We start from the raw sequence: 12,942 nt of genomic DNA, 5'->3' as shown, positions 1-12,942 counted from the left end.
CATTTGGGCCTGCATTGCCCGCATGCATTGCATGAGGTCATCTAGCTGGTTTTGGTGGGCTGCTAGTGGGACAACAGTTGGTTCCGCGAAGTTCGTTTCGATGGGGGGTGAAAGGGGAATGATCAGCGAGGGAGTGTTCAGAGGTGCCGCCGCCTGTGGCACATTCAGACTTGGGATCCCATCCACTGAAAGGGGGATGGTGAACTGCCCAATGCACACCGCCGAAACATGAAGTTGTTCTCCGGTAGTGGCTGTTTCGGTTCCACGTTCGACACTGCTGGAGGAGGCCATTTCGGTGTTGGAATTTTTGAAAGAAGGGTAGGTAAAAGAGATTTAGAGGGAGGCTTTTAGAAGCGTTCCCACAGACGGCGCCAATTGATGGAGCGCAATTCGGCCGGTCTTAGCTGTCAACGAACTCGCCTCTGGGCTGGAGCGTCGGGGAGCCTGAAACAGGAAAGATGGGAGAACTCCGGGGGGAACCCGGTGGGATAGCTCCGAAGCTCAAGTCAGTAATCTCTCAAAGGCAAAGTGTAGACCAGATAGCGCAAAGTTCACATACCTTGTTTGTTGGGGCAGGGGGCTTTTATAATCACTTTGCGCACTCGCTCCGAGGCCCTTGTCAGGTCGGGTATGATTACCCTTGCGTCTGTCAATTCGGTCGTCGTCCTTTCTGCTGGGACGGAACCGTCACTGCCTAACCATCTCTCTAACTGGAGATGGCGGTGTCAGGAGGCGGTGGCAAGTAGCCGTTTAGAGTGCGGCCGTCAAGCGTCAGATCCCAAGTCAGTCTGGTGCGGCGCCCTCGGGTAAAGACTTCCTCAGTGTCAGGCATAGTACGGTTTGTTTGGTTTTGGTGCCCTGAAGGTGATGTGGTGGAGTGGTGAGCGAGGTGAAGTCTTGAGTTCGGAGGTATGTATAAGGCAGGTCAGTTCGGCGAGGGGTATCCCGAGCTGTTACAAGGCAGGCCAGTTCGACGAGGTGCATCCCGAACTGTTACAAGGCAGGCCAGTTCGGTGAGGTGTATCCCGAGCTGTTACAAGGCAGGCCAGTTCGGCGAGGGGTATCCCGAGCTGTTACAAGGCAAGACAGTTCGGATTACTTTCTGGATTGGGGCAAAGGTGAGTTCGGGCCCCTAGTAGGGAGTTCGGACCGCTGGTTTCTCCCCTTGGTGTTTGCGCCTTAGGCTTGCTTTTGTGCCGAGTTGTTGCTTTTGCCACGTGTCGCATAACTGTGAGGTCAGGCCAAATCTTCTTTCATCAGTCTTTTTCTTTGCATTTTCTAGAGCAACGGTCCCAAACAAGTATGTGCTTCTTGGTTCACCAATTTTTTCTTTTTTGTATCACCAACATGAAGCCATTTTATGAGGCAACAACATCAATGCCAAACACTGCCAAAATGCATGCCGCACATTAGGAATATCTTTCGTACATAAACGTTAAATTTATACAGATGTTTCTAATGTGCGGCTGGATTCCATTCTTGTGTGTAAATTTTTTGCATGCAGGAATCCCATTGTTAAATGAGATGCATGGGCCCGATATATATAAAAGCAAGATTCTCAAGAAGAAGAAGAAGAATAAAGAGAAACACGATGATAAAATCAAATGATTTATTGAAGAAACAAAATCTGAAAAGCTCTTGATGCCTAAGAAGAATACAAAACAGTATAGAAGAAAAAAGAAATCCATTTTCTTATTTGCAAAAGGATTTCTACTCCTTGACTGAAGAGCAGTGGCATCTGCCCATCTAGGTTTTGCAACCAAGCCATTCGTTTGAGTTTCCCATTTGTTTTGTTTATCCTCTCTCATTCTTTAATTACACAGTCGAATTCCTTTTTTCTGATTAGAAGTGCACCACCTCCCACACCAAAAGCAAGTGTAGGAAATTCGGGTAGCCCGGGTTTCTTGCACTCGCTTTTGGTGTGGGAGGTGGTGCACTTCTGATCAGATTCAACCAGACCATATTCTGCATGGTCCTCTGTCTTATATGTGTGAATTAAATTCAACGACAAGTTAGGGGTGTTATTTCTCTAACTTTCTTTTTTTGGAACTGAAGAAAAAAGAAAAAAGAAAGTAAAAAAAAAAGGAATTTGACTGTGTAATTTGAAGAATGAGAGAGGTTAAACAAAACAAATGGGGAAACTCAAACGAATGGCTTGCTTGCAAAACCCTATATGGGCAGATGCCATTAATAAGAGAGATGCAAGAATAGACTGCTCTTCAGTCAAGGAGTAGAAATCTTTTGCTAATGCAAGAAAAGGGATTCCTTTTTTTCTTCTATACTGTTTTGTATTCTTCCCTAGGCACCATTAATAAGAGCTTTGCAGATTTTGTTTCTTCAATAAATCGTTTGATTTCATCAGCGTGTTTCTCTTTATTCTTCTTCTTCTTCTCACTTGAGGATCTTGTTTTTTTACAAATGAAGCTACAACAAGAGTATTATGCAACATCAGGCTGCACTTTGCAACAAGTTAAGCAACAGACCAGAACAGGTAGTTGGAAATCACATATAAACCACCCATGTGCTTATGTGAATTAGATTCAGTACTGAATCCTTCAAAGGAGTTAGATTTATAAAATTTTGGTTATTTTTTTCTAGTAATAATGATTCTGAGAAAATGTCTTCTTAGTTCTATACTGTAAATGCATTTGAATGCAAATAAATTTCATGACTAGAAGTTTAATTGAATTCTATGCCTCGGCTGAAGAACAATCTACTCCAATAAATCGTTTTTTAGTGGTGTACGCTTGTGATTGAAAATTTTCTGATAGCAATGGTTCCTTCTTGATTGAAGAACAATCTATTCCTACAGATCGTTTTTCAACGGTGTATTTTCATGACTGAAGCTTTTTGTATTATAATGGTTTTGAGAAAATTGTCTCTTTGTTTACCTCTTCCATCTATCGAACTTGATAGTCAATTTTTTTCATTATTTTAATTTTAAAAAAACGAATTTTATAGACAAAACGTCCCAAATTTTCCATTTAGTTTAATTCAAACATGCGAAATAGGGGACCATGTAGAAGGGGACGTGGTTGAATATGATTAGAAATGCACCACGTCCCACACCAAAGCAAGTGCAAGAAATCCGGGTTCGAAAAGAAAAGTGTTTTTTAGTGTAATGGGAGGAGGTTAGGTTTGGTGAGATTGGCACTACAACCTAAAGGATGTTACTTCACAGATTTTTCTTGAGAAACAATGGAAGGGGAGTAACTACTGGTGCATGCAAATTGACCTGGGTAGGCTGGAAATTGTTGGGTATGGAGTTTCTTCGGTTCAGTCCCCCCCCCCTCAATGCTGAGTGGTACTGTTTGTTCTTTAATCCAGACCAACCAATCCCTTCATCAATTTCTATTTATGTTCAAATAGTTGTTGACGACCTCCAAACATTGAACAAAAATCTCAAGTCTTTGAGTACTTACTTCTCAGTCCTGATATTTCTTCAGTATTTTTGGAAATTAGCCACAAATGTTCAATAAATACATTGAATATATCAAATTCCTTCTCTCGTCTTAAGCTTTTTTGTTATAACTAAAACTACATGATGATGTGTTAATATGCTATGCCTTACAAATTGCTTGGTTCATTCACCACTGGTTCAACCCTTATCAACATGTCATTAGTCATGCCAAGACCTTTATGTATTTGGGCTTTTGGTTTTGCCTCACCTCAAATTTTTATGCCTTAGGGGTCTTAAGAAGCACTTGTTATGAATTAATTGTAGTTCTATTAATATAATTTAACTTGATGCAGTGAAAACTAAGAGCATCTTAGTGTAAAGGTCAATCTTGAACAATTAGAATAAAGCAGAACACTCTGAGACCCATTAGACTTATATATTTTAAAACGTTTCTAGAACAAGGAACCTTAAGACCTATTAGAAAGCACAAAATACTGCTTAACAAAAAGAAAGTAAAAGGAATAGATAAGTTTCTAATACTTTCTACTGCTCTGCTTTCTTGTTCAGTTTAACCTAGTGTAACAAACATCACAAAGATAACATTTTCTGTTTCATTTAGAGGATCTGATCATTAAAGAGAAATTCTACTTTCTTATATTGACGTCTGTGTTCATGAGTATTCATATGCTACCTGACCAGTAACCATGATAAGTAAATTTCACTCTGGACAACCCCATTATTGTTAGTCTACTCATAGGCTATCTGTTGAAGGGAAGAAATCCTTCTTGGTCCAAATATATTTGTGTCAATGGTTCAACTCTAACACTATCTATGCATTAACATCTTAGGGGACATTCTTTTTTCGGATTTTGACAGGGGGGGAAATTGGTCAATGGGATTTTGGTTCCCATTGACCAAGAATCCCATGTTTTTTTTTTTTTCAGATTTATGTGGGGACCAGGGAAAGTTTATTTTCCTGGGTATCACCTACCCAGGTAAGTGATACCCATCTCCTAGGTGGGTAAATAACTTTCCCACCTAGGGGGAAAGTTGCCAACACTTGAATGGGACAATAATGCCCCTTTTAATAATGGATTTTTATGGCTAAAATGGTCATTGCCTTATTTACATGAGAAATAAAAGAGCATGGGTAAATGCACTTACCCGGGTAAGTGTTTCCCAAGAAAAACTTACCCAGGTAACTGCATTTACCTGGGTAAGCAACTTACCGAAAAACGAACGGGGCCTTACTACTAATAGACAAGGTCAAAGCTGGGATTCCTTTATTTCTTCCTTCTTTCTCTTTCTTTTTTTTTCTTTTTTTCTTTTTATCTTTTTTTCTTGTGTGGCGGGGGGGGGGGGGGAGCACTCTATTAGGATCATGACCACCTCTTATCAGTCCCACTGCAAATAAAAGGTGCTTTTAGAACTTTTCTTTTTAATTTTTGCCATCATACCCCATGAGTAGCTCCATTCCTACCTACAAATGCAAATATTCAATCCTATTTTATTTACGTTATCTTGTGATTATGAACATTTTCTTTTGAGATTAACAATTCAATTTAGCATTTCTTGGTACCAAATTCTCTATCCTTTTGGTGTTTCCTGTAAGCAACTTCCTTTTTTCTTCCATTCTTTGTGAAGATAGAATAAAAAAAAAATGTTATATCATAATGTAGAATTCTAATTTAGTAACTTCCTTATCTTCATTCAATATTTGCCCCTATATGTAGCATGTTTACTTTTTATTCTATTTGCAATTTTCTTCACTTTGTCAATCTGAATGTGACTTTGCAATAATCATTTAACATCTTCTCACAAGTCACAATTATATCTGATTAAAATGTCCAACTAGATCACTGGTGCAGACGATCCAGTTTTAGTTTCTGCAGCAGAACAGATATTTAGTGCTGGTGGGAAGAGACTAAGACCAGCTTTAGTATTCCTTGTTTCGAGAGCCACAACAGAAATAGCAGGGATAAAGTAAGTATTCTCTGATTTTTTTTTCAAGCATTTGCAGTCTGTGCTTTCAAAAGAAATGTATAGTTTATTTGTTTACTATTTAATCCAGGGAACTTACCCTACAACATCAACGCTTGGCAGAGATAATCGAGATGATTCATACTGCAAGCTTAATACATGATGATGTAATAGATGACAGTAACATACGAAGAGGTATGCATCAATATCTTTCAATAGAAGCCCCTTCTTACATATTCCATATGTGTTCTGCCCTATCAAAATATACTCTATTTTCAGGTCTACCTTTTGCATTGGAAGAGATTATTAGAGCACCTATTTTAGATTAAATGCATTTCATAAAATCTTACAAATAATGTGAATAGTCTTCTTAAAGTTAACTTTCTTGCAAGTCATGAACAACTTACTTTATGCCATTGTGAATAGAACATTTCATATGAAACTTAAATAGGAAGAAGGAAAACTAAGAGGAAGAAAGTATCGATAGACCCGATAAGCACAAACTTGTGTATTGAGTGTTTCAACAGCTTATAACTTGTTTTTTGTAGCTTTTTTTTTTTTCAAAAATGGTCAGGAGGTTGATCTTAGACCTATCTAACCCCTGAAAAGACCAAAATTCTTAAAAGTCCATTATTTCCTGTATTGGCTAGCTCCTGATACGATACAAAACGCCCGATACAGGGCGCATTGTGTTGGAATTTTGAACCTTGACTAGACAACCTAGTCAAGTGATTGGTCATCCTTGATGACTACATCATGAGTATCGATCAACTAGTTAGTGATGCAATTGATCTAGCTCTTTAATTGACTAGTTGGTTGAGTAGTTCAACTAGATGATGCTTTGGTAACAATCTACCATTCCAATTCCATCTGTCTCAACATCCTTATCTTATCTACACTAATTTTTTGAACATGTTATTTCTTGTTCACCGAACACTCTTTACTGGCAATATATCATAGATAATAAAATCATCCATTGTGTTCAGTTGGTTTATGAGCCTTCTATTTTGTGGAATTCCATGGGGTCATCTGTTTTTTTTTTTTTTTTTTCCCTATTGGAAGAGACAACTTTCTCTGCACTATATAATGAAGGGTATCCCTCCACTAAATCCTCAAACCTTCATGAAGCTGGGATTCAATCCTAGGTCTGCACTTCAACCAGCAGGATACTTTACTAGCAAGGTAGCTGGTGAAGTTTTGAATAAGAATATGTCCAGGAGTTTGTGTGGTATGCCAAGAACTACAAGTATTGGCATATGCAAGCTTGAAATGGTATAGCAAAAATAATTAAATCATCTACATTGACTGCTTATGTAGCAGAAAAGGCTCTACAAATTAAATGTTGTTTGGTTGCCATCCAGTTTTGTTATGGCTGCTCGAAAAATGGTGAATGTTTTTAATTGGCAAGTTTTAACAAGAAAAAGGAATTAGCTCTTCCTCCCTAACATTCTTTATCATGTTTCCATCCTAGTCTCTCTCTCTCTCTCTCTCGCCCCCCCCTCTCTCAAACAGTAATTTTTAATTATTTCTTAATAAAAAGACAACATTCTAAAACAAGGAAAAAGAAAGATGGGCATGGTTAAGTTTCATGATTCTCATGACTAATCCATAAGATATTAGATATCTTACTAGTGCAATTAAGCATTAAAATGCGGATTAATGCATTTGATTTTTCATGAAGTTTGTTTCTTTAACATGCCTATTTTCTGGAACAAATATATAATAGTAGTCTAGTATAAGTTTCAGAAATGGAGTTGGGACACATGGTGTTGACCTTATCTGATTATTAGCAATTTAGCAGATATAAATTATTGAGAGAGCAGAGAAACAAATACCTTGAAATTGTGGAGGCAATGTCAAATAACAAAACAATTGTATGTGATTGATGACTTGAGAATTGACCGCTCTATCACGACCATTAGTGCTAAGAATAAGGTAAAGAACCTTGTAGTTTTTTATGGTAAAAAGAAAATTCATTAAAAAAAGGAAAATATTACAATCCAGAAGGTGATAAGGAATCACCCACAAACAAAACAACAGAACAGTATTGCTAGTGAGAAGAATTAAAATAACCCATCCAAGTTACAAAGTTGAACTCCCAAAATATCTCCCATTTTGTTCCCCAAATCCTCGCTAGAAACATGGTTAATTTCTAGAGATGGCAAACCCAGTCTACAACTGAGTTGTTAACAGCTGCCACAATCTTGTCCAGATTCCAATATTTGTTGATACAATTCCAGAGAAATCTAGCTTTCTTGCTTCCTCTTAACTTCGGCCATGTAGAAAAAAAATTCTGCAGAAGATTCTGGCTGAAAGTATTTTAATCCGAAATTTCTTGCTTCCTCTGCCGATTCCCCACTATTATCACCCCAAATTTTGTTCTTTATTTTCAAACTGAAAACCTCCAACTTCGATTCCTGCAATAGAACTACATCTGGCACAATCTTTCTTAATACATTCCTAACTATTGTTCTTCTTTCTTCTCTCAGCCCCCTCACATTCCAGGAAACCAGTTTCACTAATTTAAAAAAAGATAAAAAGAAACCTGCTAGGTTTATATAAGCACTATGATATTTTTAAAGCCAGGATATATAACAGTACTGAAGGTTTTAGATGTTGGCTATGATATGGAACTACATATTGCATAGAGATATGAGCTTTGATGCCTACTGGTAGAAAAACAACACTAATCAGTTATATGATTCTGTATTGCGTTACTCTTCATCCACTCAAGCCTACCTTTTTCCTCACGTTATACTATTATCATTATGATGAGGAAGATCTTGTGTATTTGGATGTTGAATGGATAATTGTCATTCTCTGTGATGCATAAATCTTGACTGTGCATATTTGAAATGATAAGCAATGTGTGACTTTCTTTGATATTGCTTTCATATGTGAGAAAGGTGGACTAGAATTTTGTTACAAGTCTCTACTTCAGTGTTCCTCTCTCTTCCTCATTAAGTAAGATTCAACAACCAAATACACAAGATCTTCCTCATCAAAATGATACTAGTACAATGTGAGGAAAAAAGGTAAGCTTGAATGGATGAAGAGTAACACAATACAGAATCAAATAACTGCTTGGTGTTGTCTTTTCCACCAATAGGCATCAAAACTCACATCTCTACGCAATATGTAGTTCCATAACTTCTAACTTCCAATGTCAAGTTAAGGGTTTGACTATGATATGGAAAAACTTGTAACCAATGAACCGGTATAATAAAAGCGGAAACCAATCAGGTTGGTATTTATCAAAATTCAGCAGGTGGGGTGGAGTATGATTGGTCAAGCTTTTCTTGTATCATGTCTTTCCAGCATCATAATTTTAGTCTCAAGTTAAAGGGGTTATCATTGTTCAGTCCACCCCAGAAATCCTAGCTCCATCATACAGTTGGGGGTAGGTGCCAGCTCGGAATTGATGCCAATTCACGGGTGGGTATGGGTGTTATAGGTGGAGTTGTTTATAATTTTGAATTGTTGTAGGTCTACAGTTTAAATCAGAATTCTGAAGTGGATCTACAGTTTAAATCAGAATTCTGAAGTGGAGTGCAGTTTAAAAATCCCTAAGTTAAATAGTGAAAGAGAATCTAAATCGAACAGAAGTTGAAATGTCTTAGGAGTACTAAAACAAACTAGCCAGACAGTGAAAAGTAAGAGTCATAATGATTCTGGCACTTCACTTTCTGATTTACCCATGTTGCACCCCCTCTGTATTTCATTACATTACTAATTAAAACTTATTTTACTTATGCAAGAGGATGCCTTGAAAGCTAATACATAGAGAATAGCCCAAGGAGAGCATGATCTCCGGCGGGATAATATAATGACAGAGGGTAGATGATGAAACTAGTTCATCATTTTCCATGTTTAAGGGAATTTCTAGGGTTTACCTTACCTTGCAGGAAAGGACACCATTCACCAACTATATGGTACACGGATGGCAGTATTGACAGGAGATTTCATGTTCGCACAATCTTCATGGCACCTTGCAAATCTTGAAAACATCGAAGTCATAAAGCTCATTAGCCAGGTCTGCATCTGCAAGGGAAGTTGCTTTCATTTCTTGTCATGTAACAATCTCATCATGGAACCTGGTGAAATTTTCTATTATTTATTTTTCTGACAGGTAATTAAAGATTTTGCGAGTGGTGAAATAAAGCAGGCATCAAGCCTTTTTGATTGTGATGTTAAACTTGAGGAATATTTGATCAAGAGCTACTACAAAACAGCTTCCTTGATTGCGGCAAGCACAAAAGCTGCTGCTATTTTTAGTGGGGTTGACGGCAGCATATGTGAGAAGATGTTTGAATATGGAAGGAACCTTGGATTATCGTTCCAGGTAGTTGATGACATCTTGGATTTCACTCAGTCAAAAGAACAGCTGGGGAAGCCGGCTGTCAGTGATCTGGAAAAAGGAAACCTCACTGCACCTGTCATTTTTGCTCTAGAAAAGGAGCCAAAACTTAGAGAGATCATTGAATCAGAGTTTGTTGAAGATGGATCCTTGGATGAGGCTATTGAATTGGTTAATAAGTGTGGGGGAATTGATAGAGCACGAGATCTAGCGAAAGAGACGGCCAAACTTGCAATCCAGAGCCTGCAATGTCTTCCTGTGAGTAAGTTCAGATCTGCACTTGAAGGAATTGTGAATTACAATCTTGAGCGAATTGACTAGACATTTATACAACTGAAATGAATAATGGCACTGCACTCCATGGCTCCTCCGTCCTAGGTGCAATTGCATCTGCTTGATTTTTTTTCTATGATCTAGGGGAATATTCTCATTTCTTGTAATCAAGGGTTCTGCAAGTGTCGGTATTACTGCTGTTAAGAGACAAGGATAATGGCGATACGTCTGGTAGCAGTAGGATCTAAAGCGTTTGAGTTTGATCTTTATTGACACACACACACACACACATTTCTAATCTATCAATGCATTACCAAAACCTTTCAAGTGGGATTAAGCTTTTATTTTAGTAATAAGAGTGGTAGTTAGTTAGTGGTAGCAGTATCCTACTGTTAAGAGACAAGGATAATGGCGATACGTCTGGTAGCAGTAGGATCCAAAGCGTTTGAGTTTGATCTTTATTCCAATAAAAATTTCGATGAGTTAGCGATAACAGAAAGAGGACGAGGAGTTGACAGATGGGGAAGGCTCATCAGGGTAAGCCGATGGGAGGTTACAGATAAAATGCGCAGCATCTGCATTCCTGAAGAAGCAAACAAAAGCGGTTGGAAATCTTTTCTTCAGGCTTTAACGAGTGTTTCACCTTCACCCAGGAAGTTAAGCCAAAACTCTTCCGTCCTTTCACTGGAACCTTTTCTGCATCTGGAGAGAAAAAGCTGAGTAGTGGCAATGGGGGGGTTCAGTTCATATTTTCGTTGTACATCAAACCAGCCCCTTTGGTAGTTGGAAATCAGCCTTCGTGTGCACTAAACAAGAGGATTTGATCTGGAAGCAAGTAGAGCTAGGGCTCACGACAAACTTCCATGTTTCTGAGTTAATAAGCCGAAAACCTATTGATTCGAACAGAGCTGTGGGCTTCGCCCCTTCATATGTCTCTGTCTTTGGTAAATGGTATCGATTTCTCGTTGGTGACCGATGGTGAATGCAGCTCCCTCTTATCTGAAGTTCAGCAGGCGGATTGTTGTTCAAGGTCTTCCGTTCCATTTGTGGACATAGGAGATGTTTGAGCTTATTGGAAGCTTGGGAGCTGGGCTCGTAGAAATCGATGCTAGAACAAAAAAATTATAGGAGTTGAGTTTTGCTCGATTAAAGTGTAGGAATAGGGGGACTCACTCCATTCCTCATCTGTTCCTATCGGAAGGAACGCCGGGTTTTCTTGTTAATAGAGGGAGTCGGGATCTCCTGCCCACGCCTACCCACGGTACAGTGAATTGGGAACATCTTCCCCTGGTGTTCTCCATTTATGGCTGTAACAAATGTTGGCAGGAGATCCGTACTCAAGAGGGACTAAGAGTAGTGAATGGAATTAATTTAGGCCCAACATTTATTCTTAAATTATAATTGGATTTATTGATCTATGAAGACCCGATGATAATGGATTTAAGTGAGATAAATCTTATGAGGTAATTAATCTTGTAATAATCTCTTATAATAGTCAAAACACTGTTCAATAAGGAATGACATCTCTCCTAGCTATAAGGTGTAGTGTCACACTCTTTATTTAGATGAATCCTATGATTAAAAGATTTTTCATAGAATAATAATATATAATATATAAATACACTTTGCATAAACATATTTCAAATACAATTGAAATCCATTGTCGACAGTTTAAGTTTTTATCTAAGAGAATATAAACCCTGATATTCACTTTATCTAACTAGGGATGACAATTTTTCCTATCCTTGACGGGGACTCGACTTCCCCAACTCGATTGGATCGGGATCGGGGATGGGTGATTGAGTTCCCTACCATGACCCTGATATATATATATATATATATCCTTGACGGGGACTCGACTTCCCCAACTCGATTGGGTTGGGATTGGGGATGGGTGATTGAGTTCCCTACCATGACCCTGATATATATATATATATATATATATATATCAAAACATTGTTTATAATTTAATATTTTTATTCATTTTAAATAATTTTATTTAAAAAAAACTATTATAAAAAAAATTTGAGGATTTAGGTCCCTGCGGGGAACCCATCCCCATTAGGGATCGGGGATGGAGGACAAATTTTATCCCCAACAGGGATTGGGGACGGGGATGGGGGTTAATTTTAGAATCAGGGTCGATGATGGGGAATATGATCCCCACCCCGACCCCACCTTGTTGTCATTCTTATGTCTGATAAAAGGGCCAATCTTATCATTATGATCACCCACTTAAGTGAATTCTCAATCTGTCTCAACATGCCCAGGTGTTGGGATTGGGGATGGGGATGGGGGTTAATTTTAGAATCAAGGTCGATGATGGGGAATATGATCCCTGCCCCAAACCCACCTCGTTGTCATTCCTATGTCTGATAAAGGGGTCAATCCTATCACTATGATCACCTACTTAAGTGAATTCTCAAACTGTCCCAACATGCCTAGGTGTTGACCCTTGATGGATCTCACTAATTGGTACATCAAAGACAACCTAGTGCAACACCTAGTACAATACCATAATCAAGTTTGATGTTATATGTAACTTTCCAGTTTTGTCCATCAATCTCTAAGGTTCAGGGCATAATTGGAAAATGGTCTAGGTTCAGTGTTTCATCCACACATACATTGCATGTGCTTCGGTTTTAACCTTAGCAGTTGAGATAATCTACCCCAACTTCTTTGCCAGTACATCTATGTCACCCTTGGCAGGATAAACTCTCTAAGTCTATTCAACAGCTAAGAATATTCTAAAGTAACATGAGTCTCATAAAATGTCTAGTTTAAGGGGTAATACACAAAAAACATACCAATATCAAAATGAAACAACAATGTACTTTATTCATTTACAAATAAATGTTTATGTACATCAATTTGATTGGAGCTAAAGGCATATACTATCTAACAATTTGGGCATTGAACTAAGAGAAGTTCA

At 38.3% G+C, this 12,942-nt stretch overlaps 1 protein-coding gene across 8 annotated transcripts in view; it reads left to right on the top strand.

Annotated features, from left to right (window-relative positions):
• LOC148866943 (solanesyl-diphosphate synthase 2, chloroplastic-like) overlaps nucleotides 1-10,259 on the top strand; it is a 60,352-nt gene extending 50,093 nt beyond the window's left edge. For all 8 annotated transcript variants that reach the window (XM_088981163.1, XM_088981166.1, XM_088981165.1 and 5 more), the window contains 4 exons: nucleotides 5,256-5,383; nucleotides 5,472-5,575; nucleotides 9,286-9,413; nucleotides 9,510-10,259. In XM_088981163.1, the coding sequence (XP_088837289.1) occupies nucleotides 5,256-5,383; nucleotides 5,472-5,575; nucleotides 9,286-9,413; nucleotides 9,510-10,058 (909 nt within the window). In that variant the 3' untranslated portion in view covers nucleotides 10,059-10,259. The remainder of the gene's footprint in view (nucleotides 1-5,255; nucleotides 5,384-5,471; nucleotides 5,576-9,285; nucleotides 9,414-9,509) is intronic.
• Nucleotides 10,260-12,942: the final 2,683 nt, after the last annotated feature.

This window comes from Nelumbo lutea, chromosome 3, assembly GCF_056320005.1.
Source record: "Nelumbo lutea isolate HS-2025 chromosome 3, American lotus-T2T, whole genome shotgun sequence".
NCBI lineage: Eukaryota > Viridiplantae > Streptophyta > Magnoliopsida > Proteales > Nelumbonaceae > Nelumbo > Nelumbo lutea.
The sequence above is the reverse complement of the archived record's forward strand: the minus strand, read 5'-3'. Positions and strand labels throughout refer to the sequence as shown.